This window comes from Atractosteus spatula, chromosome 8 (assembly GCF_055471065.1).
Source record: "Atractosteus spatula isolate fAtrSpa1 chromosome 8, fAtrSpa1.hap1, whole genome shotgun sequence".
In the NCBI taxonomy this organism is placed as follows: Eukaryota; Metazoa; Chordata; class Actinopteri; order Semionotiformes; family Lepisosteidae; genus Atractosteus; species Atractosteus spatula.
In genome coordinates, this window is record NC_142713.1 from 60,029,903 (window position 1) to 60,055,739 (window position 25,837).

At 44.4% G+C, this 25,837-nt stretch overlaps 1 protein-coding gene across 2 annotated transcripts; it reads left to right on the top strand.

Annotated features, from left to right (window-relative positions):
* The first annotated feature begins 1,907 nt into the window (after nucleotides 1–1,907).
* ttll1 (tubulin tyrosine ligase-like family, member 1) lies at nucleotides 1,908–24,785 on the top strand. Of its 2 annotated transcripts, none has more exons than XM_088923732.1 (10): nucleotides 1,908–2,161; nucleotides 2,974–3,106; nucleotides 5,293–5,501; nucleotides 6,552–6,732; nucleotides 13,185–13,322; nucleotides 15,025–15,133; nucleotides 16,604–16,747; nucleotides 18,562–18,648; nucleotides 21,967–22,130; nucleotides 22,843–24,785. In XM_088923732.1, the coding sequence occupies exons 2-10, from the start codon at nucleotides 2,994–2,996 to the stop codon at nucleotides 22,967–22,969; spliced, it is 1,272 nt and encodes a 423-aa protein (XP_088779858.1). In that variant the 5' UTR covers nucleotides 1,908–2,161; nucleotides 2,974–2,993; the 3' UTR covers nucleotides 22,970–24,785. The 2 variants fall into 2 exon arrangements, with proteins under 2 accessions (XP_088779858.1, XP_088779857.1); XM_088923731.1 differs by having other exon boundaries at nucleotides 2,102–2,218.
* Nucleotides 24,786–25,837: the final 1,052 nt, after the last annotated feature.

Below are 25,837 nucleotides of genomic sequence, written 5' to 3' on the forward strand. Positions count from 1 at the left end.
TGTGTGGAGTCTGCGTGTTCCCCCCCGCAACCTGCACTGGACGCAGCGCTGAGGAAACAGGTGGACGCTCCAGCAGGACCTGTGCTCAAGCGCACAACAGCGGTGTCTCAGCCCTCGAGTTTCTAACGGCCTGTGTGCGCAAGAATTTCAAATTGTGCAAAGTTTTCCCCCCACGACAAAAACTTGTGTGCACCAAATTGAGTGGGTGTAAAAACTGTAAACCTGAAATTACTTTTTTGTAAATATAGTCATTCTTGGAGAAGCATAGAGATCCAAAAGACCGGGACAGCGATTCAACGAGCCCAGTCATGGAGACTGAGTGTGGAGCGAGCAGGAGCAGGGAGGTACGACTACGAGAGCAGAGATATCAATGATCGAGTAGCGATAATAATGCACACAGCCAAGTCAGGGCCTCTCGTTTCATGGTCAATTTAGCATTTTTCAATTGACGACTGTGTGTGTTTTATTATGATCATGCTTTTTGGGAATTTAATTTTTTGTGCGCAGTTCAATTTCCTATGTGTGCCAATTTCATCACCTGTGTGCGCGCGCACACGCTCACAGCTTAGAGGGAATATTGGTCTCGGCCATTCAGGTCAGGAATTTGAGTTACAGTGTGATTCGGTGATCAGCTATATCACGAACTATTGTTCTTATCATAAATGGCGTCCTGACCGTTCCATGGCAAAGGTCACCTCTCTAGACGTGACCTTATTTTTGGAGTGGGATGAGCACCAGTCATCTTGGCACAAACAACCACAGAGAAGTCCCGGAGCCAGAAAGACAGCTGAGGAAGAAGGGAAAGAAACAAATGACATTTCTAAAGGGAGTGACCTGGGAAACAAAGCTCGAGAGAGACCCAAAGGGAAGAGCAAGAGCAATAATCAGGTAGTTAAGGACTGATACCTAATTGCTGGGAGTGTAAGATAGATGGTGTTAGAAAATACGACATTACCAGGCAACTGTGAAGGTATTAGAATCACAGAACCCCGGCTCACCACAAATGGAGAAGTAACTGAGGCTCCAGGAGCTGGTGTCATAACAGGATCTTTAAACAGGGCAGAAAACCAGACAAACAGCCAGCAGGCACAAAGCAGTGCTGCTTCAATTCAATGCAAGCGGTATCATCCCCTGGGGGAAATTTGTTTTCTGGCAGAGTCCAACACAACACTACGACAGAAGCAAACATCCCCCACAAAGAGCTCAGCACAGCAGTGTTTCGGCAGGCGAGAGCGGTATTTGACCTTATTTGAGCGTGAGATGGGAGTGGAGTACTTCCTGGTTCTGTTAGTTACAGACGGTGTCTCTCGGATGGGGGTGGTCTAAATTCACAATGGAGGAGGTGTGACACACACTCTGCAATGCTCTCGCCCTTCTTTACAGCTCTTGTTGTGGAGGGCACTGAGGCCAACCTGAGTGATTCTGCTGCTTAATTTCACTATTGTTCCAGCCTATCACATTTAACAGAGTTGGTGTTGCCAGACCAACAAGTGAGACTGTATGTTATAGTATGTTAAAGCACTAAAACACTAAATGATTGATAGACAAGTGTTAAAATGGTGACCTGAAGAAGGCTCCACGGCTGAAATTTGTATTTGTCTTAAAAAGCTGAGTCTCCTAAGAAAAAGGTTTCTGCTGGTATTTTTATGAAATAGTGTCACAAAAGCTGTTGCAACTCAGGTTTTTGTCTAGGTGCCCAGGACCACGTCCACTTATTATGCTTAAACCTGCTATACTTAACACCTGGTAGTAATAATAATAATAATAATAACAACAACAACTCGAAACAGTGAATATCACTTTCTGGCCAATGACAGACTCGCGAGGCTCGTGCGGGACACGTGGGGCACGTGGTCGTGCCGAGCGTCCCCGGTTGCTAGGCTCCTTCCCCGGAAGTGGATGCTCCTGCCCCAGCTATCTTTGCGGGAATCTGACCACCGGGCCCGGTGGCAGCAGGGAGTGCCCACCCACTGGCGAAAAGCGATGAAATATTGCGCTCTGACAGGATGACGGCCCGCTCGGCGCATTGGAGATGACACGCTCCTTCCCGGACCCAAGTGTCGGCTCTTGCTAGGCTCCGCTCTGCTGGGTGTAAACACTGTCTGGCTGTCGCGTCCTGCGCCCTGTCTTCCGTAGTGCGAGCTGCACGACCGAGGAACGGGTAATGTCCAGCCTCTGATGCTCCTGAGTGGGAAAGGTGCCAGACAGACATGCCCAGGTTCAGCGGTCGCTCCGTGCACAGCACGTCCGCGTTGAGTGAAATAGCAAAACGTCTTTTACGTACGACATTTACAGAACTAATCGATTATACACCTGTCAGTGCATGCTCTGGTAGACGTTTCAATGTCGCTAGAATGCATTGTGAAATAACCATGCTTTTTTTTGTCAGTAGTTCTCGTGTCAGTTCCAGTCTGCTTAACTGCACAAAAAGTCTGAATGATTTCTGGTGTTGTATTTGACACAGGCTCACCGTTTATTTGCTCTGGTTCAACAGGCGCCTGCGCCGCTTTTAAACACTCACCCATGTGGTCGGCTGGTATTTTTATTCATATTCTAATGACCAAAATGATATCGACGAAGTTATTCGTCTCCTCGAGAACACTCTCGACTCATGTTTTCGTTGTTGTGAGTTTTATTTAATTCTGCCCGAGTCTCCAAGACCCCGAGTGCAGAGGGGAGCCTGACTTCATTTTCTAGCTGGCTGCTGCCAGTTCAAGCCTTATTTCCTCAGAGGGAAGCTTGTTTGAGTCTAACTCAACAATACAAGCCACAGACCAATATCACCAACAACAAAGTTCAGTCCACAAGTGCTTCAGGCGATAAGAGGGTTATTTGACATTGTCTGAGAGTGAGATTGCAGAGGGGACAGAAGGTTTCCATCTCGCTCTTTTTCTGTGGGTTTGGACGAAGCGTAGAGGCTGTCCATTCCTGTAGTGATGCAAAGCGCCCGTGTCGCAATGCCCTGCCTTTCAGACGCCCGCCAGGAGAACATCATGGCTGGGAAGGTGAAGTGGGTGACGGACATCGAGAAATCAGTGCTCATCAACAACTTCGAGAAAAGGGGATGGGTCCAGGTGTCTGAAAACGAAGACTGGAACTTCTACTGGTGGGTATCGCAGATATCTGACGCTATAGAGAGTGGAAATGTTCATTTCCAATATAGGCCATAAATTTAGGTTTATTGATCTTTAAATCAAGCCATTTCCTTAATTAGATTTTGGAGCAAGACAACGTACTGTAAGAAGGGTAGCGAATAAGAGGAGGGGCTTCAGCCGAACTAGATTGTTTGGAAGTCAGGATACAGCTGGGCAGCTTGTTCCAGACTCCCACAACTCTTTGTGTAAAGAACTGCCTCTAGTACTCTTTTTATAAGTGGTTTCCGTTTATGCTGAAAACAGTTTTTTTTGTCTCCTTCATTGCTATGTCTTAGTTTCAGAAGCATCCTGGAGTGGGCACACAGTTACAAACGCGTTAATCAAACAGAGATCTGATGATGAAGGGATTTACAGATGGAATTTATACAAAATTACAAAGTCATTTTTGCTTTCATCTTTCACTTTACAGTAATATTATGTTTATTTATATAACGAACTATTTAAATTATGAGAGTATAAATGGAAGGTTATACCTGTATATGGAAATATAATTGGTAATAACACAACAGGCGGCTAATAATGCACACAAAAAGATTGCTTCGTCTTCTTTCACAGAATAAAATCAAATCAAGAAGGGGTCATGAATTTAATCCAGACTTGCCAGATTTTGCTAAAAATCTCCGCCTCCTACAGAAGTCTCATTCCCAACACTCATCCATTGTTCAGACGTTGGGTGTTCTTTACTGAATCTGTCTTTTTAATATACATGCCTCTCTATAGCTCTGAACCACTCTAAAATAGCTGACAGTTAATTATGTGGGACTGTTTGTGCATATGTTGCATGGATGGAAAGGCCTGTGGGTTGAAACTAAGTAAGTGCCGCACTCTTATTACTGAGGTCCAGCCCAACCCAGTGCTGAAAGAACACTAACAGTCCTGAGAGAAAATTAAAAAAGACTTTCTGGGTTTGGAGTGAATCCTGTTGTTTAAGATTGAACGTCTGTGTTACATGAAGATGTACTGAAGCCATTATTCTAATTAAGGAGTTAAATGCATTGAATGTTTAAGTGAAACTTGCACAAGGTGATTTATTTCAGTGAAGGCCTAAAAACAGCTGAATGTATCCAAAAAATGTGGCTATTCAACACGCACACATTGCAGTGTTTCAGTCAGGATCAGGGATGACTGTACCTGGTGTGAACTATGACAGCGCTTGACCCCATTATGTTACAGCCTTGTGTTTATGGTCCGTTTGGTCATCTGGAACTTGTCTCATCATGTTGTGTCTGAATCCACATTACATAATGTACTTTTTAAGGAATTACGTATCGCAAAAAAGGTGAGTAAGGCTATTTAAAAACACTTTCTCGGGCAGTTACAGGTATTACACATGTAATAAGAGATAGTGTGTTTATTATCCCCAAAGGGAAATTTGTTTTACAGCTGCAGACATAAAGACACACAAACAAAACACATAAACCTGAACATGAGCAGGGTTATGGCCACAGGCATAAATGAGAACTTAAGCCTGATCGTTTTTAAACGGGCAGATCTGTGTTTGCTTTCTGAGGGGAGTAATTGGAATTCATTAAACAGAGGGTGTGGAGGGTTCTCTAGGAAGGAATCTGCCTTATGCAACACTGGTAGACTTGGGGCGGGGCCCGACGATCAGCACCAGTGACTTTCTGACACAGTCCGTTAATGGAGTCCTGAACCAGACCTGTTGTTGAGTCATCCTGATGGTTCTTCTCTGCTCTTGTCAAATTCTGCTGAACAAGACGAATGCTCTTCACGTTCAGTTCTTGCGCACATTCCTAAATTCTACTAATTTTAAAACAAAGAGACCGAGGGGAGCTGAGGTGGTTCAGATGTGAGGCTCACTGGGCAGACGCAGGACACACCGTCTATCACTAGTCCCTCAGCTGGCCTGGGAGAGCCGGGGACCCCCCCCAGGAGGAGCTGCAGGCTGTTGCTGGGGAAAGACAGTCTGGTCGGCCCTGCGCAGCCCTTTAACACCGCGACCTCTACCAGGAGCGAGCGGTTAGCACGTGATGATGGGGATGATGATGAAGCTGAGGACACTCCTGCTCTGGCAGGGTGTTTTACATTATAACACAAACGTAGTAGTGCTCAAGAGTCTCGTCTGGGTTCCCAAAGTAAATTATGGGCCACTCTCTCTTTTCCACTTTTGTCCCAGGATGAGCGTCCAGACCATCAGGAATGTCTTCAGTGTGGACAATGGCTACCGCCTGTCAGACGACCAGATCGTCAACCATTTCCCCAACCACTACGAGCTCACCAGGAAAGACCTCATGGTCAAAAACATCAAGAGGTACAGGAAGGAGCTGGAAAAGGAAGGAAGCCCTCTCGCTGAAAAGGACGAAAATGGCAAATATGTTTACTTAGGTAAGCACACCCAGACTAGGAAAACACGCCAGTTCTCTCTGAGGCCATGTGCACGCAGCAGTCAAGGGGAAAGCTAACAGAAATGGTGAAGCTTGCTGCATAGGCCTGGGCCAGATCGGCACACTGAGTCAACTTAATCACAAGAAAGGTTACAAAAGACTTGGAGAGGAGGTCATATAGGTCATCCAGCATGTTTAGTTGCTAGTAGCTACTATCTAGCTTGTTTGGTTGCTAGTAGCTAATTAATCTGAGGATCTTATCCAACCAGTTTTTGAAAGAAGCCAGGGCATAGCCTTTGATAACATAGCTGGGTAGCTTTTTTTTTTTCAAAACTCAGCAGCCCTTTATTGAAAAAGATCCTTCTGCCGTTAGTTTTCAATGAACTTCTCTCCAGTGACCCTTTTTGTGTCTTGCGGGTTCATGTTTGGGTGCTGATTCTGAAGCAATCCATTGTCAGTGCCTTTAAAGATTAGAAATACAAGAATCAGGTACCCCTGTAGTCTTCTCAGTTCAAAATGAAAAAGATTCAGTTCTTGTAGTTTGTCAACATAGATCTTTTCTTTAAGTCCAAAGGTGTCTGGGTGCTCTTCACTCGAGTGGTTCCAAAGCTGTGATATCTTTTTTTTTTAAATCAAGATGGCCAATAACTTCAAGATGCACAAAATTCAAAAGGCAGTTTTATTTTATGAAAGTTTAACATAGCATGTCTTTTTTTTTAATTCTATACTCTAAATTTCATTTATCAACTTTTTATTGCTTCAAAACATTGTCTGGGCTTGAAGATGACAATGCTGTGTGCACATACTGTAAATACCAGAAGTCTTTTTCGTAGCTTCCTCATCCTGTTCTTGTAAAGCTCTCATGAGAGCTGTGTGCATGGGTTCTCAGAAGGGGCTGGGATGGCAATCCATACTTTGTCTGGGCCATGACATTTTTGTAACATGCATGTAATATATTTGCTGACGAATGCATCACTGTGAAGTTGTAACAATGTGAAGTTACAAAAATACAAGACTTTCAATAACTGGTCTCCGCTGTGTCCTTTGCTAGATTTTGTACCGGTGACATTCATGCTCCCTGCTGACTACAACCTGTTTGTGGAGGAGTTCAGGAAAAACCCTTCCAGCACATGGATAATGAAACCTTGTGGGAAAGCCCAGGGAAAGGGCATATTCCTCATCAACAAGCTTTCTCAGATCAAGAAATGGTCACGGGACAGCAGGACCTGCACGTAAGTGTCTCGCCTGGCTTGCAGATCCAGTGTTGTTTTTTTCAATGTTGATTGTGACCTTTCTTTTAAAGTTGATATTTTCGATCTCGTTGTGCCTGGGCAGGAACACAGCATTGAGCATTGCAGCTCACCTCCAGATTGTCTACAAGTTCTGAGGCTTACGTGAACAGTGCCTATAGAACGTCTACAGACTCTTACACATCTTGTGGCCTGGCAGTCTGAAATCAAGACACATTCAATCAGAATTTCTTTATTTCTTGTTTTTACACATTGTAACACAAACCCTCCAGTGAAAAGGGCGGAGCGGTGGCACTGTGGCTCAGGATCTGCACCTGTGGCAGAGGAATCCTACTCCGTTGGGCCCTGAGCAAGGCCCTTCACCCCAACTGCTCCAGGGGCACTGTATAAAAATATGGCTGACCCTGTGCTCTGACCCCAAGCTTCTCTCTCCCTATCTTTGTCTGTGTGTCTTATGGAGAGCAAGTTGGAGTATGCAAAAAGACAAATTCCTAATGCAAGAAATTGTATATGGCTAATAAAGTGATCTTTTTCTTCAAAAACAAATGCTCAGACATTCTGAAAATTAGTTACAAATGTAAACCTAAAAAAATGGTCTTGGTAAGTGAACACATCCCTGAGTTACTACCTGATGGAAGTACCGTTTTCTTGAATTATAGCCACAATTCTGTTCGAATAGATCTGTACCAATGTAGCTCACCAAGATTTGGAAGGGTTTGCTCACTGTTCAAGCTTAGTCAGATTGAGAGTGGACTGTTGATGGCCTGCAGCCTTCAAGCCATTCCACAGGTTTACAGTCGGATTGAGGTTAGGTCTGACTGGGCCACTTGAGGACATTTATCTTTGTGTTCTTTAGCGGTTCTGCTGCTTTAACTGTGTGCTTGGGTTCGAGGTCATGCTGAAAGCTAAACTTGCTTCCCAGTTTCAGCTCCCTTGCTCCGCCCAGTTTCCCTACAGTCCTGACCAGTGCCCTCGGTCCCTGCTGCAGAGAAACACCCCCATAACAGAATACTGCCTCCACCTTGCTTTACAGTAGGGTTGGTGTTCTGTGGGAGATGGGCTGTATTGGGTTTTTGTCAAATGTAACATTTTGCATTTAGGCCAAAAACATCTATTCTGGCTTCATCAGGTCGCAAAACTTAGCTTCACAATCTCCACAGTGTTGTTTTTCATACCTCCAGCGAGACTCATTGACTCGAGACTGTGGGCTTTTCTGAGCTTTGGCTTTCTTCTTGCTGCCCTCCCATATAATACAGGCTTGTGAAAAGCGTGGTCCAGCGTTGTGACATGTGCTCACTGACCACTCTTTGACAAAGGCCTGCAAGTCCTTGTAATGGCGAGATTGATTCGAGGTGGCCCCTCTGATCAGTCTTTTCCTTGCTCGTTCATTGATTTCAGATAGACAGCCTGATCAAGGCAAAGTACTGGCGGTGCCTTCCACTTCTTAATGATAGTCTTGACTGTGTTCCAAGAGATATTTAAGGCCTTTGAAATCTTTAAATATCCATAACCTGCTCTGTGTCTTTGCACAGTTTTGTCCTGGAGGTATTTTGATAGCTCTTTGTTAACTGTAGTTGACTCTCGATTATGAGAAACACTATGTGTGATTTGAAAGGCAATTGGTTCCACCAGAGTTAGTTTACAATTGCTGTTACTTGGGGGTGTGGACTCTTATCCAACCCATTTTCTAGGTTTTCATTTGTAATTACTTTTCCAAATGTTGGAGCACTTGTTTTTCATTTAGAGGTTGTGTTGCAACGCTTAAATACAGGTAAAATAAATTCTGATTTAACGTGTCTTGATTTCAAGCTATTAGGCCACAAAATATGTGAGTTTGGAATGTGGTATTAACTTTCTGTAGGGACTGTATGTCCCGTGCTAGGAACTGGTAGGAGTCCTGGTAAATTCAAAAACAATACATTTCGGGACATTTTTAACAATACATTTTTACCTGTTCGAGTTCAAAGTGTTTTTGATTATTGATGTCAGTCAATCAATTTTTATTTTTAGAATAGCTTTTTGGTAGCAAAAGCCACTTCAAAGTGCTTTGCAAGGAGCAGTTGTAAAAAGTACAACAGAACATTTACCGGTGACATACAAGGTATAGTTAGATTTCAGAGTTACAGTCTGGGAAAATGATTAACCAGAGATAAAGAAATTGTTTATAGGCCAACGTTTTACAATAAACAATGCAATGCTAAACAAGATTACAGCTCTGAAATCTCTGTAGTTAAACTCTGAAATCAATAGTTAGAGAAAGAGGTGGTTATGTAAAAATTATTGCCACTTGCTCAAGAAGTATGTTGTATAATTGTATTGTATGTCTTTAATTGTATGAACTCCCGAACCGAATTCGATGCAACTAGTGTTTATGGCAATAAAGTATTGAATTGAAGTAAGAGAATAAAGGAAGGACAGAGGCAATAGCTGTGCCTTCAGTGTCTGTATAGGCTAGAGGCCTCTCTCTACCGTAACTGCAAGAGCCAGACTGCTGGGGTTACAGCTGCATTTAATCCCCTGGGCATTGAAGGCAGGTCCAGATCACTACAGCTGGACGTCAGCAGAACCAGCATACTACAGAGGGTGTTTGGTCCACTTGTTTCCACTCGGAGGTCTGTGGTTTTGGACCATCGGCAGCCTCTTGATGCAGACAGAAGTCCAGTACAGAGGGTGTGGTATGGAACAGCCTAGGTGAGGGAGAGAAAAGGCCATATCGGAGAATACCGGCAGCTGCAATAGGTTTGGATGCACCCTTGTACTGTAGCTTCTCAGTGGTGGTAGATGGTAGAGTGTGTGTGTGGAGGGTCACGTAAGGCCACTGCTGTCTGCTGATGTGGGATGACATCATCTGATAGCGTCTGAACCGCAGGTGGAAACTGGAAACCCTGCACGCGCGCTCGAGCTGTAATCGCTGGGTAGCCTCCAGCCCATTTGCATTGTGTCTGTCTCTTTCGCACCTGGCCAGCCTTTGTTCAGCTACTGCACAGCAGAAGACAAGGGCCCCGTCTGTGGAAATCGGCGGCGTCTAGATGAGCCGCGCCCAGGACCCTGCACTGAGCTCGTGCAGACGCCAAGGAAAGCGGCTGTCCTTTGCTCTGCAAGTGGCCAGAACTTGTCGACTTGTTCTTGTTGGAGAACTCGAGTCTCGGAACTTTAACCTACAGTAAAGTAGTGAAAGGAGTGAAAGAACTGAAGTTTTAGAAGAGAGATAAATAAGCTAACGGGGCTTTTTGTAAAAGCAAGGGGAATTTCACCTATTATAAAACTTGGTGATTTACATATTGCAAAGTGTATGCGGTTTAAAGTATGTATATTAGGATGCTGTTAATTCTTAATCATGATTTTTTTTAAGTTGGTTAATTAAAATAGTCTTAGATCTTTAAATTCCACCCTAAACCATCTCTCAGTCCACATGTGATCAAAGCCTTGTCAACCATGGCAAAAGAGCCAGTGACCTCAACACAATTTACCACTTTGTTTTACTTAGTTGTTTTGCATCTGTTTATTCTTATTTTCTTATTTTACTCTACAAAAGTTAAGAACACAGAAAGATAAGATAAGATCACTTTATTAGCCATATACAGTTTTTTGCCTTAGGAATTGTCTTTTCGCAGACCCCAGCTTGCTCTCCATGAGACACACAGGCACACAGATGGGGAGAGAGTACTTCCCCAGATAAGCCTCCATGGCTCAGACACCTCTGCTGCCACGGCTTCTGCATCTGAAAATGAGTACGAACTAGTGCCAGTTTGACTCAAACAGGCTTTTGCAATGCCTCACCTAAATAAAAACTAAAAACGTTTTGTCTACCGCTGGGCTAATGAGCTTGTTAAGTTTCCAATCCATTCCGTTCCACAGTTTTGCTGCAACCATCTTCCTGATTATGCAGTGCAGTGGTTCTCAATCCGAATCCTGGTTTAGCCCTGCATCTGCTGGTTTTCTCTCTAACTGGGCCTTTAATCACCAGTGTTGATCGGTGCCTGTAATTGATGTGATCACTGGTTTAGAGTTTTTTCTGTACTCAGTCCTTAATTGTAATTACCCAAGTAAAAGTGCAACAACATCTTTTCCAACATTTCCAACATCTTTAGCGCGCAGAACTTCATGCAGTCTCTCCTGAGCTTCAAAGAAACAAGTAAAGGTTTATTCCTTTCTTCTCTTTTCAGCAGGGAATAAACCTTTACTTGTTCCTTTGTAGCCTACGCCTGCTGACACAGCTCCCTACTTGAAACTCTTCTGAGCTTGCTAATTATGAAATTGCTGCCTTATTTCTGACTCAACAGCTGTTTAATATGTGATCAGTTGATGAACAGACACAGATGGGGATAACAATGTATCCATCATCTCCGGCGCTGTGTTCCTGTTTTTTCATGTGTTTTTCATTCAGCTCAAGTCTAGTTGGTTATATTTCTGCTAGCACACCTGTATGAGGGCAGGCCCGAAACTGGCTCATGAACTAGGGGTTCCTTAAATAGAAAATTGAAATAAAGTAGCCTGTGGTTCCGAACTTGTCTGGAGCAAAACCAAAAGACGCAGGGGTGACCCAGGAGCAAGACTGGGATCCTCTGTTTTGAGGCGTTTATCAAACTAAGGTTTGAGTCCAATAAAAAAGCCTAAACCAGACAGCTAAGCAATCACTGGCATCAGTTAGCACTGGAACAACAACCAACAGACACAGGTTTGAGAACCACTTATTTTAATGTGTAACCAGCAAGATTCATAAACTCTGGACAGCTATATTGCCAAGCTAGGCTTGATTATGTGTACATCCAAGATCTACACTAGTTTGTAGACTAGAAGGCTGAACTGAAACGTAACAGAATGTGTTGATCAGCAGGGAACTCGTCTGTGGCCCAGAGTTGTCACCCAGCCTGTTAGTGGTGCTGGACTGATTTTTGTTTGGGACTGTTATTTTTTTTTTTAATCAAATTCCAGGAAGGAAAGGGTTGAGGTTAAGCAAAATATTTTAACTGATATTTTTAAAGGCCTTTTCCTGTGTATAACATCCCCTTTTCGTTTTTTTATCTTTCGCAAACACGTTCATTTCGGGTGTGAATGACATTGCTCGGGCTATTTTGGAAGCCTAAATACTGCGCAGCTAGGAAACCTTCAGAGGAGCTGGGGGTAATCTCTGCTGTCAGGTAGCTAGACACCAAACTCAGTTCAGACTGGCAGCTTCATTACTGTTAACATTCATAAGAGCTAAGATTCCTGGCTTTGATTAACTGAAAATGAAAGCTTTTTTAAATTTTCCACTTGGGGTATAGCTGAGAACTGTGGAGATGTGGGGCTGTTCCTTCAGTGCTTCTTCACCTTTCCTGACACACGTGTTCAGTTGCCTGCCAGCCATTGCTGGACTGAGAAGAGACTTTTGTTCATCTGAGAGCTTCAGTGTCGGCGTGTGTTGGCCGCAAGGGAGCAAGCAAAGGCTAATATCACGCAGAAAAGTAGAAAGGAGAAACTGTGTGTCAGTTTTTTAATTGTGTCTATCGGATGATGTTGCTGTCGGGGAGGGTGTCGTACTGTCCAAACGTGGTTCTGTGGAGAGGCAGGAGGCAGGTCTGCAGCTTCACAGAGGCAGAGGGTTTATTGCCCTTTCAGTTACAGAGGAAGGTGCTATTTGCCAGGGAGAGATAAGGAGAGAGACGGCAGGTGGAGAGGAAGGGGGAGTACAGTCTTCCATAACGCTCCACACTGTGCAAAGCAGGCGAGCGTTAAGGGGGACCCCCTCAATATGGGGTACAGTGGGGAGGAGAAGCTGCAGCTCCTGGTCAGGAGGGCAACAGGACAGTCTATAACTCTAGGGGGTGGGGGAGCGGAACACACTGGGGGCGATGCCTACATTCCTACCGTCCATGTGTGGTTTTACTGTATAAACGATGCTTTCATGTCACGAGAGGGGAAAAACCCAATGGGGTCAGATGTGAGGAGATGGGCGTGGGGCCTGGGGCCAGGGATAGGCAGTACAGCTCTGTCCTCCAGCGCAGCACCGCCATGGTGGAACAGGGGACGGAGTCCTGTTCATGCGAGCAGCGCCTGCAGTTACAGATGCAGAGTCCAGCTCAAAGCCAGCCAGGAAGCCCTGCGCTCTAGACAAGCCTGCCTGGGGTGATTGAAACCTGTACATGAGGGGTGGGGGGACGTTTGCGCTCTTGATTCTCGGAGTGATATGGTATTAACCCGCTGAACTACCGTTTCCTGGGCCTTACTGTTGGTTACTTTGTTATGCTACAGGGCAGTGACGTGTCCCGGTAGGGTGCGAGTCCTGCGGGGGTGTGTAAGGTGCTCTGCCCGTGTTTGTTGATAAATATTGACAAGGCCCGCGCTAGTGCCCATATATGTCCCGCTGTGCCTGGAAGGTGTGGCCTCCTCATCTCTGGGACGTGAGCCGGGGAAGATCTCCCTTCTGAGGCGGCTGCTTTTTCTGCTTTTAGGTTTGTGGCGCCATCTAGTGGCAAGGAGGCGTATGTCATCTCTCTCTACATCGACAACCCCCTGCTCATCGGTGGGAAGAAATTCGACCTGCGCCTGTATGTGCTGGTGACCACCTACCGCCCCCTGAAGTGTTACATGTGAGTATTGCGAGGGAGCGATGCTGGCCCCTGCCACCAGGAGCGCGGCAGACTTGACATCTGTGCCTAAACACTCAGAACTGCAGGACTGCAATGGTGCTCTTCTGTACAAGTTAGGAAGACGAGGAACACGTGTCCAAGCAATGGGTCAGTTAAACGAGCAATGTCCCAGTGAAGGGGGCACTGGTCCTAGAGGGGTGAGGGATCTTTGGATGTTTATTGCAAATGATCTCTGATTTCCTTGACTGAACACGCCACCGTGCTGAACTGATCACAGTTAAATCATTCCAGGCCCTTAGTAACTGATGATTTAAACCTGCTGGACTGGGGCTCTCCAGGGCCAGGGCTGGAGACGGTCCAGTGTTGCAGGATGAGCACAAACTAGTGATAGTGCATATTGCTTTACACTGTGCAGCTGATAGAAAATCATCAACACTAAATGCACTGATCAGTTTGCTGACGGCAAGCTCACTCCAGAGCCTCTTTATTGACCACACAGTTAGGGGACAGTATGGACCCTCGCCCAGGTCTCTCATCCTGACTCATTTCCAGCTCTTGGTCGGCTGAAGCCTGGCCGTTCATAGCTTCTTCACCTCGCCTTTCAGCAGAGCCTCCCCTGCTCCTCCATCATATCCCACATGAAACCAGATTTTCTTTGGTAAAAACCAGTAATTTATGAAAAATCTCATAATTTAATGTACTCTGGTTTTATGCTGTCACTGGGTTATCAGTAATAACAGATATCTCAATGAAATCATTCAGTTAGAACTCTCAAATAATTTGACTAGAGAACTTTATTTACCTGAATTCCCATTGATTTTTGTGGTGTGAGTATTTTGGGGGCGTCTGAAGACTTCACTGCTCTGCTAATGAAAACATGGGATCCCTGTGACTGCTGGCATCTCAGGGAGACCTTCGTCTGTCCTCCAGACGAGACACAAACGCTGGTGTTAAACCACAGGAGAGATCTGTCTTTAGACCAAGAGGCTCCAATCCTGGATATTGAGTCCTGCTGACAGGAGGGGTTTTTAGATCAATTAAATAAATTATTTCTGTACATCTTAATTTCTGTGAGGGTAAGTTAAGGCTTAATTTGACCACTACAGTGCCTCTTGTCAAGTCTGAATCTGTGCTTGATTTTAAGAGAACTAGAAGCCTCAAGTTCTGGATGTGGAGACTCCTGACTCCTGGTTTCGAATGACTGCAAGTACAGCTTGTTTGCCCACATCCTGCACAGTCATTGTCTTAACGAAAGTGAACACAGAGACAGCGATTGTTCAGTTTATTAGCTCAACTGAACAACATCCCTGAAAACTCATCAATTTTGTTTTACCACCTTACTGATATGTGTGTGGGGACCATGAAGAGTTCTGCGTGGTTGTAGCGCTTCGGGGTTCACATGGGTATGCGCCCTCACCGCTGCCGCCTCAGGTCGGCCCCCCACCGCTGGGGACTCGAACCCAGGCCTCCGGCATCACTCAACAGGGACCCAGCCACTTGAGCTAAAGGGAAATCTCCCATCAGCCTGACGGCTGCGTGCCCTGCTATTCACAGGGAAGGGCGGTGACGTCACCGCGCTGGTAAGCCGGCTCGCACAACCCGCAATGGTGACCGTATGCGTTACACATGGTATTGTATTTATTGGATGGTGTGATATTTTAAAACCAACAGATTTATCCATTTAATTTGTTTTCTGTTTTAGGTATAAACTGGGATTTTGCCGATTCTGTACGGTGAAGTATACTCCAAGCACCAGTGAGCTGGACAATATGTTTGTGCATCTCACGAATGTAGCAATACAGAAACATGGGGTAAGTTGCAACAGGGAGAGAAGAGGAAATGAGCAGATAAAGAAATCTGCCTCGTGTGTGTAGCTGAGGATATTGTTATGTATGTGAGGGCAGACTGGACTGTGCTCCTCCAGGCTGAGGAGGAGTAGGAGTAGCATTTATAAAGCTTTACACTAGTTATGGGTACTCAAAGGCAGTATAGCTACAACAGTGTAAAGCAAGTGCCACACAAAAGCAAATACTTATAGTATTATATAATATATAATAATTATGTAGTAAATACCATAGAAATAGCAGCATATACAGGCTGCGTGTGTCCAGTAATGTAGCCACCCAGTTTGTATGTTTACAGTGAATTAGTGCATCAAGTGAATTACACTTTCAAATTAAAACGTGAATATGATTAGTCAAGAATAATGTGCTGTAAGAGTTAACAAAGCATGCAGTTTGGTCCTGAGAGGTCTCAGGTGTCTGCACAGACAAGTAGGGCTCTTGAAATGGCTAAACATGAAGATTAAATATTTTACTGACACTATGCAACTCGACACTGACTATAGGACTATAAAGATATGGAACCAAAAGAACTTGTCAGGCTGAATGGCCTCTAATTTGCAACCTTTTAGATGTTTGATGTCTTGAATGGGCACAGTACTGTCCATAATGCCCACAGTGAGAAGTTCTGATTTCTGTGGATGTTTCACCCACAAGTGAGCAAGAGTGTAGAATGAGCAGGAGTGGAGAAGGTGGGAGGGAGTGTAGGGAGAGATACGAGATTGAAGGCAGGTAAGAACAGATTGTCTGAGACAGGGAGGTGCATGCGGCAGTAAGGAACCAGTGGAGTGACTGTAGTAAAAGAAAAAAAGTGAGAAAAGACAAGATGAGCAGCTCTGGATGGGTCAGCAGGGATGCTATGGAGGAGGCAGTCCCAGTATTCCAGGCAGGACAGTAGCAGGGCCGAGCAGGAGCTGTAGATGTGGTAAGGAAGGGCGAACTCTGCACGTGTTGCTCAATAAGAAGCATGAGGGAGGTGCCAAAGGAGAAACATGTTGAGGACGAGAGAGAGGGTGTGTCAGGAGTGACAGTGAGCTTCGTCGCAGAGGAGGGAGAGGAGGAGGGGGAGAAGGTGCTGCAGATACAGGGGAGCTCAGAATTGAGCACTGCTTTGTCTTTCACACCTCATGACACCTTGTGGTCACTGTACGGCAGCAGACCACCTCAGCTCTGCTGCGTTGGCTCATGGCTGCCGCTCACCTGAGCGAGACCGAGGCCAAGACGCGCCTCCTGATCCAACACTGGATTCACAGTTGTGTCAGTGATGAAACTGCCCAGGTCCTGAGCAGCAGGACCTACCATCACACTGCCACCACCATGCTTGATGGTTGGCATCACGTTCTTCCCTTTGAAAGCTGAGTTTAGCGTTTACCAAACGTACTGTAATGTTCCCCATTGAGACCAAAGAGTTCTACTTTTGAAGTCAGATCTCCCTTTCAGGATGATTACAATCACGTTCATGGTGGGAAGTGGACGGTCAGTAACTTGCGACTTTACCTGGAGAGCACCCGTGGTAAGGAGGTAACCGACAAGCTGTTTGATGAGATCCATTGGATAATGATGCAGTCGCTCAAGGCTGTAGCGGTAAGCACACTTTTTCCTGTTAGTCTCTTTCATTCAAGGGTAGTGCTTATCAAACTTCTATACCTGCCCGGGAGTAACTGACTCTACCCTACCTGTGCTGAGAAAAGGTTTGTGAACCCCTTAGGATTTTCACATATTTCGCATGTTTGAAAACCAAAATGTTATTAGGTATTAACCTAAGTCCTAATAATAGATAAAATTAACATGACGAAATAAATGACACACAGCATAGCAATCTCTTAACATTTATCCTCGAGTGATGCAGCAGTCAGTATCCATGTGCGACTCCCTTGAGCAGCAATGACTAAATGTCTCCTGTAACCGTTGATCAGTCTCTCATGTCGGTTTTAAGGAATTTTGGCCTGTTGCTCCTCACAGAGCTCCTTCTGGTCTGTGACATTTGAGGGCTGCCTTCCTTGCTTCAGGTCCTGCTACAACCTCTCGATGGGGTTTAGTCTGGACTTTGAGCAGGCCATTGTGAAACTGAATTTCTTCTTCTGCAGCAGTTCGTTTGCAGGTCTGCTTGTATGTTTAGGGACATAGGCTTGCTGCACAATCCCCTTTCAGGGATGGATGGCATGACATCCTGCTCCAGAATCTCCTGACACAACACTGGATTCACAAGCTGTCCAGCAAAGCAACCCCAAACCTTCGCACTCCCACCATCCTGCTTGATGGTTGGCATCAAGTTCTTCTCTTTGAAAGCTGAGTTTAGTGTTTACCAAACGTACTGTAATGTTCCCCATTGAGGCCAAGGAGATCGGTGTTTTTTTTTTCCTTGCTATCCTTCCATGAACACTTCTTGTTCAGTCGTTTTCTGACAGCTGAGTTCTGAACATTCACATTAGCCAAGGCGAGAGTGGCCTGCAGTTCCAGGGATGTTCCTCTAGGGTTCTTCTGATGATGTTATAAAGAATTTTGGTAGGACAGCTGCTCCTAGGTAGAACGACTGTAGTCCTGAATTTTCTCCATTTGTAGACTGTCTGTCTGATAGTGGACAGGCGGAGCACAGATCTTTAGAAATGGTTTTGCAATACTTTCCAGACGGGTGAATGTCAATAGCTCTTTTTCTGAGGTCTTCAGACGTTTCCTCAGATCATGGCATGAGACTAGATGCCACACACCTGTATGGTGAAGATGACACTTATAACATTTTTTATTTTTATACAAGGTGGGGCCTCCATATTCAACCTCCAAGATCTACCTCATTATTTAAACATTCTAATTACTTAAATGAAATAGGGGTTCACTTACTTTTTTACTCCCCCTGTACCTTCATTACTCATTTTTTGTTTAATTCATACATCAGTTCATTTAAAGAGACATGGTGTTGGTTACAGTATACCCTATTTGATATTAACATAATTCAAGAAGGCTATTATGGGAAAAACTATGATATTTCCATATTTGGGGGGAGTCAAAATGCTTTTCTCGCTAGCGTACACCATCCATCTAAAAGTACAAAAGCATTTAAAATACACTAGGGGAAGAATTGTATGGGGTGTCTAAATTATTCATGCAAATTATATTGCCTTTGGTGATGACATGTTATGCTATCATTTGTGTTTTGCGTTTGATATTTTGCAAATGTGAATAAAGTATAGTCAAAGTTAAAAAAAAACGTCTTCCAAATAATAACAAAAAAAACATTACATGCAGTGTTCTTGTCTTATGTTGTCATCCTGGGCATTCACAGTAGAATATTCATTTTGAAGGCAAGTGTTGCACTCTGTATCTTCAATAATTAAGATATTATTATGTGCCTGTAGATTGTTATTTTATTACCTGTTCTTATTACCTCTTGTCCTCTGCAGCCTGTAATGAACAATGACAAGCACTGCTTTGAGTGTTACGGTTATGACATCATCATTGATGATAAACTCAAGCCTTGGCTGATTGAGGTAAGGGCTCCATTCTTGACTTATGGTTAAAGTAAAGCTTTTCTGCCACTTCAAAATGCAAGGAAAAAAAGAGTATTTCTGTATTTTGCAGTGATCGTGTAACGTTGGTATAGTTTCAGTTGTAGCCGTTGTATCTGGTTTACAGTAGGAGCAGTTTAGGGTTAGGGCTGACAGTATGTAGGGTTGGTTTTTACATTAAAACCTGTAAAACTGCTGCTATCAAACCTGACCTCATCAAACTGAGGAAGTGTGTGTGTGTAACAGGGTCTCCTGTTCGCTGTGCAGCAAGATGGCAGGCTAATTGAAGGCACTGGTTAGGGCTCTGGTTCACATGGGGTGTTGCTGTTGCCCCCTTGAACAAGGTACTTTCCTCAGATTATTACAGTGCTGTGGAGGAATGGCTGGGGCACTGGGAGGTTGTTGTAACCTTGATAAAGTACCTTAATTCTGATTTTTACAATAGAATGTGCAGCTCTATACAAGTAAGTTACATTGGATGCGTTGTCTGACCGGAAGGTGTTACAGGGAGTGATCAGGTCAGCCCAGTCCATCGTTGGGGTACAGCTCCCCTCTATTTCAGATATTTTTTACAACTCGCTGTTTCAGGAAGACTGGATGTATCGCTAAGGATATCAGTCATCCTGGTTTCTCACTTTTCTCCCTCCTTCCCTCTGGTGAGCTCTATAGGAGTATAAAGGCACAAACGTCCAGATTCAGATAGAGAGTTTCTTCCCACAAGCTGTCAGATTACTGAACTCTACCCCTATCACTGGCTCACACTGGTGTTTTTTTTTTCTAAGATGTATGTTATTTAACTTGTTGTCGTTGCTGCTGCTGTTCTGTGTTTATGTTTGTGGTGTTTGGTGTTTCCTTAATGTCTTTGTATTTGTATTGGAGCAAACATGCAAATACGCATTTCATTGCACTTGTGCATCTGACAATAAACTGAACTGAACTACTCATACTGCTTACAAATATATTTGCCTGATACAGGAAAATGCTGGTATAAACCTTCTCCTTTCAATTATGACCTAGTGAGGCACACAGAGGTGAGAAAACTATTAGGGAACTGTGTTCGTAATGTGGCGTTCTCTGAAGTGTACTTCCAGACTGCAGAGGTCGAGTCCAAAACCCATCTTTGAATGAAACAAACACAGCAGCAGGCTTTGAAGGAAACAAACACAGGTGGGCAAACACCTAGCAGGAGGTGTTTAATGTAAACAAGGGCACAGTATTGCAAGCAGGTAGCAAAAACATGAACTGTAGACGCACAATGGGAATCACTGCGCTTGAAGACGCTGTGTACAAAAAAGAATGTGGGGAAGCCAAACAAAATGTAAGGATATATTGTTAAATTGTAGAATTTAAATTAAATAACATTTGGTTAAAATTGTGCAATGCACTAGAAAGATCTCATTTAGAATATTGTATGAAATTCTGATCATAATATGAAATTGATATTTCAAGTCTTGAATGCTCAGGCTGAAGACTTCTAAGGGTGTGGTAAGTTTCTAGATATGTGGAGATCGCTTACGGACTGTAATTTTCAAGTCCTCCCACAGATTCTCATTAAGGTCACATTAGGATTCAAGTCAGGACTGTGGCCTGGCCACTCAAGAACATTTACTTCATTATTTGTAACGCTAATGTAGCTTTGGCCTTTTCTCATCCCATTTTCAGGTCTGAAGCAGGTTTTCCTTTAAGTTTTGTCAGTATTTTGCTCTCTCTGTGTTCCCGTCTGTCTCGACACTCTGTCCAGTCGCTGCTGATGAGAAGCAGAACTATAACATACTGCTGCCATCATGTGTGGAGTAAGTTGTGTATATACTGTAAAAAATATTAATTGCTACCTCCAAACTGTACCATGAGTGCAAACCTTAAAGCAACAAAAGGTGAAAACTCTGCCGGGGTCTGAATATATTTGCAAGGACATGTATATGTATTTTAGGTCCTTTTCAAATTACAACTAAAAGCTACCCTGGACAAAGAGACTGCTTCCCTCCGGTATTGTGTTTGGGATCCAGCTTCATTATTAGGACTCTCTTCGCGGCTGGGGTGTGTTTGCTCAAAGACAAGAGGTCTGAACAATATCTTGTTCGACAAAGAGCTGATGAATGCAGAGCTGGAGGCATCTGATTAAACGGAGACATTTAATCACTAGTCTTATGGGAAAAATAGTGCCGGCTGCCATGGTGCCTGGGGAGAGCTGGCACTGGAAGTGACTGCAGAGCTCAGGCTGGATGATCGGCAGGAAAGCTCTTGTGTGGAGGAACAAGAGGAGGCCCTTCTGCTTAGTTTAAAGCGCACTTCCCTCTAAATTTCACCCGTCTGATGCAGAAGAGGTCCGCTGGGTTGTCAGTGCCTTTGAGGATTGTGGATACTGGAATCAGGTCCCCTGTTACTCTTCTGTGTTCTGCACTAAAAAGATTCAGCTCTTTCAGCCTGTTAGTTGAGGATATTTGGGCACAGGAATGAAAACACAAGAAAGGTGACAGTCAGCCCATCTAGCCCATTTAAGTAGCGAGAAGTTAATTGATCCAAGGATTTCATTCAGCTGTTTCTTGAAAGAATCTTGAGTGTTGGCTTCAACAACATGCCTGGGTAAATGTCAGTAAGCCTGGTCTCCTTCCCCTGGACTGAGTCCAGTCAATTTTAACATCACATCCTTTAATTTAAATCCTGTCACCCTGTAGCCCGTTTCATTCAGATCTCAGAAACTCAGCAAAGCTGTGCCAGGTCAGTTCTAAGGAAAACCTAAGTTGCTCCTATTGCTAGTGCTGGTGGACCAGTTGGTGGCGCTCTCCCTTCTGTATTTGCCATTCATGCTGCTCTTGGTGTCAACCTTCAGTACAATTTTAAACTTATGTCCTACTTGGTCATTTTTAAAAAGATCCCATGGCACTGTCCGTAGGAGTATGGGTGTTAACCCTGTATTCCTTACTAAATTCCACTCTGCACTTTCACAATACCGCCTCACTTATCTCCCAGATTAATTCAATTGGTGAAGCAGTTTCTCACTTCCTCACCTCATCTGTTGTGTTGTGGGGCTGTTGGTGCAGGTGGGTGCTGCATATTGGTGGAGGATGAAGAGAGTCCTTCTCTTGTACCGTGTACTGTACAGTATAAAGCCTTTTGGGGATTTTTTAATAAAATAAATGCGCTAGTAAAAATCTCATGTGCTATCTTGGTTACCACATTACAAAGTAGATATTGCTGCTCTGGAGTCTGTCCAGAGAAGAGCAGCTGCAGCAGATGCATTCTGGGACTTCAGGGTTCTTCTGTTCTTCTGTCTGACAGAGCCCTGTTTTCTCAACGCAGGTCAACGCTTCCCCCTCGCTGACGTCAAGCACAGCCAACGACCGGATCCTGAAGTACAACCTGATGAACGACACGCTCAACATCGTCACCCCGAATGGAGAAATCCCGGACTGCAGGTGGAATCGCAGTCCGCAGAAGGAAGCTCTTGGAAACTATGAACTGTTGTAAGTGTTGGTCAGAATGTTTTGGTCATCATCACGTGTAGGAGGCAGACCGAGACATGAGGCAGTGGTGGGTGAAAGCCCTTTGGAGCCATGTGCTTCTGGTCTCAGACTGCGACTCGATTAAATCAACACTTTGAGCCTCTCAACGCACTGCTTAATGGCTTCTGTTTGCTACTGGCTCCTAACATGCGCCCACATGGAAAGCAGGCATGTAGCATGAGGTCTGGAATTTGCCATTGCAGGGTTGAAAGTGTGTTTTAAACCAGATCTGAATGCTTTTATGACCTCTAAGCCGTTCACCATAGTTTTCTCACTGCAGAAAAGGTCAAGGCTTCTACAGGTCTGGGAAGAGAGGCCTTGTCCAGATCAGTGGACACTCATTAATGCTCTAATCCCAAGAGTGAAACTTCAAAAGTTCAAACATTTAAACTTCAAAAGAATTAATCGAGGAGTGCCTCAGGAAATGCAATGCTCGTAATTGCTTTTCAATCTGTTGGAAGAGCAAATATTTCAGTATTGCTAAGTAAGAGTGGCACTTTACCTGTTTTTTTTTTTAGAACGATAAAAAAAAGTTTAAATGTTGACATTGCTAAATTACCTTTATTTAGGCATTTTTGGAATTTATCTTTGATAATCGGAGATGTTCAGCTATCAAAGCCTGAAATTCTGTGACCCTTTCTCATGCTCTCATGACTGCAATCTGTGGTGTCAGGTATGACGAGGAGCTGGTACAGAGCGAGAACGCAGACCGCGACCTCAGGAGCCGGTCTGGACAGTCTCTGGGATCCAAAGGCGGCAGGGCAAACAGCATGAGGCCAGGGCCTGCCACGTGGAAGTGACAGATTGCATCTGGGAACAAGGCGCCCGACTGCTTCCGTGCCGGTTCTTCTGGGATGAAGGGGAGGAAATGCAGATCGCAGTAACTTCTAAAGAGGGCCGTGTTTACGTGACTTTCTCTATAATAACAAACTGTTTTGGGTTCACTTATTCACTTGTTTCTGCCACACTGAAAAGGGAGAGATGACCTCAGTCTGACAGGGCAGTTAGTTATTAGTGCATGAAGAGCATGAGTCCAGACCATTTACTTTCTGCATCACATACTGTACTCTGGGTTAACTGCAGCTGCATTTTTAAGTATGTGGAACTGAAACGCTAATGAACACCATTTTTCCTACCCATTTATATATGTTTGCACAGATGGCAAAATGTTACTGTTTTGAAAATAATAACAAAGTTATTTTTCTGTTCAGTACTTATGTCTGATGTATTGAGAAGTCGCTCTATCACAGGTCCAACTGTTACTAAAAGACAGGTGTATAGTTCAGCTTGAAAAATGTGGCAGCAACGTGTATTACCTGGACAATACACGACTGTGTTTGACATTAAGGGTAACATAAATTCAGACTATTGGAAAGGCAGAAAAAAATTAAAGTGGATTTAAAAGGCTAGGGTGCACCATGATAGATTTTGTTGGACGCTGATGCATGAACTAATTTTGTCTCAGTGCACTGTTAGTCAGTTCCTCATTTTTGTTTTCTTTCTTTTCAAGGCCTTGGCCTTTGCTATTGTACCAAAATAGGTTTGTTTAGGAGTTTTATCTATACAAAAGGAAGAGGGTTATTTTAAGAGCCAAGCCAAGGCCGTGCCAGTCTGCTACAGGAATGATGGCGAGAGCCTTGTGCTCCTAAAGAACTGGAAGCACAGTGACTTTCTGCCACTTCTGGCTTGTGGCATTCTGTACAGCTCGCAGGAGTCTGGGCATTGTATCCCATTGAAAGAGCTCTAAGCAAAGGCAGGAGAAATGCTACATTTTCACGAAAAGGGGAGCTGTTATTTAGTGGTGGAGACCGTGTGGGGAAGAGCTGTGAGCGCGCACACGACTACATAAAGGAAGTAGCTCCTGCCTGAAGCCCACCATCTCTGAAGTGTAGACTTGGAATGAGTCCAGGTGGGGAGCTGCGTCAGCATGCATAGGCTTCAAAGGAACAAGTAATAGCTTTCTTCCATGCTGAAAAGAGAAGAAAACACAAAGTTTTGGCTGTGGAGCCTTCACACCCGAAGAAGGCTCCACGGCCGAAACGTTGCGTTTTCTTTCGACTCGGAATGAGGTTGCAGAGTTCCCTAAGACCTCTGCAGTCTGGCTCTAACCTCTCCAGATAGCGTATGTAACGCAGCTCTGTTCCATAATAACGGACCAGTGGCACAATCCTGTGGCCGTGTGTTCGAAGACGATCTTCCTTTAACGTTCCCCCCCCCCGCCCCCGCCCCCCCATGTTTTTGTTTAACTTGTGACCCACCGGCTTTACAAACATCCAACATTTTTTCTTAAAATGCATTAGCAGGTTATCGGGGTTTCATTGGGGTCCCCGTGGTGGTCAGTAAAACTCATGAATCTGGTCTGTGAATTTAGGGCATTATTCAAAGAGCATTGTTGACAGAGCCACCACCCCCACTGAGCCCAACGTGCACTATGGGAACCATACATGAGCCCTGCTGTCCAGACGTCCGCGGGCCTGTGAACTTATTTCCTGTGTAATACTGAATATCTTAAAATGTATGATTGTCTGATATGCAATATGAAAAACCTTTCATACTTTTCTACTTCTGGTGCTTTCTTTGTCTTAACTTATTTTTATTAATAAACTGTTGAACAACAACGTTATTCGAGGACCGAAATGGTCACCTTTTGTATTGTGTGGGGAAAAAAACAGATGCAGCCTTTTGTCTATAAATACAAAACAGGAGAGGAGATACCAGTGTTATTTCTGTTGGCTGGCTTAATTTTACAGTGATACGACACAGCGTTGCTCTAATTCATTATTAGGGTGCACAGTATTCGCTGAAGAATTCCTGTAATATTGATTTTATTTATTTTCCCTTTCATACAATTAAATCGGAACAAAATGAAAAAAAAAACCCGCATACATGATGTGGTCTGTGTGTCTCTTATTAAGACGTGCTATGCATCAATTTGTACTCGTGCGTCTGTTTGTATGAAAATAAAGTCCTGGTATCTCTGAAATGTAATCTGAACTAGTCCAGAAATCCCTTAGCTAGCTCAGAGATCTAATTCTGAGTTGTCAGGGTCATCCCTAAAATAGTACGCTTCTTCTATCTGCTGTTCGGGATGGTTTTAATTTTAAAACGTCCCAGTCTTGGGGAATGCCCGTGTGCGGGGATCTCAACCTGTTCTATACAGTAAACGAAACCCAACTACCGCAACCGATATGCGGAAGTTAAAAAGTCGGGGGGAAATGGGAAATGCTGGCGTGATTGTACTTTCAATTCTCCTTTGTAAGTATTGGTTCGAATTGAAACGTCGAGTTACCGAGTCTGGCACTGAGAATGGGTGGGGAGGGCGCACTGGAAAGTTTTCAGCCTGCGTGTCGCGGGGTGAGCTCTACGGAAGACGATCGTTTTTTAAGATTTACTCAGACAGACCGAAACATCCCTTCTCCAGTTAAAAAGTTTGTGTTACCCCCGCAGTCATCCAAAATCTTCTGCGCCTTTTTATGGACTTTTCCTAGCTATTCGGGCAGCAAATAAGACAAGATCATAGGGCTTCCTGGAAATGGTAGCGTACCGTTACAGCTAGACCACGGGCACGGAAAACGGTGTGAAGGCACAGGTTTTTCCCGGCCTGCGACTGCAGCTCCTTCCTTCGCCTGACATTGAGGAGACCTTGCAGCTCGGCGCTACCCCCAGCC

Excerpts from the sequence above, each read along its gene's own strand:
- ttll1 (XM_088923731.1), top strand. The coding sequence starts at position 2,179 with ATGCTCCTGAGTGGGAAAGGTGCCAGACAGACATGCCCAG. Across the intron at positions 6,733-13,184 it reads CGGGACAGCAGGACCTGCAC|GTTTGTGGCGCCATCTAGTG; the intron begins GTAAGTGTCTCG and ends TTCTGCTTTTAG. Across the intron at positions 13,323-15,024 it reads CGCCCCCTGAAGTGTTACAT|GTATAAACTGGGATTTTGCC; the intron begins GTGAGTATTGCG and ends TTTCTGTTTTAG.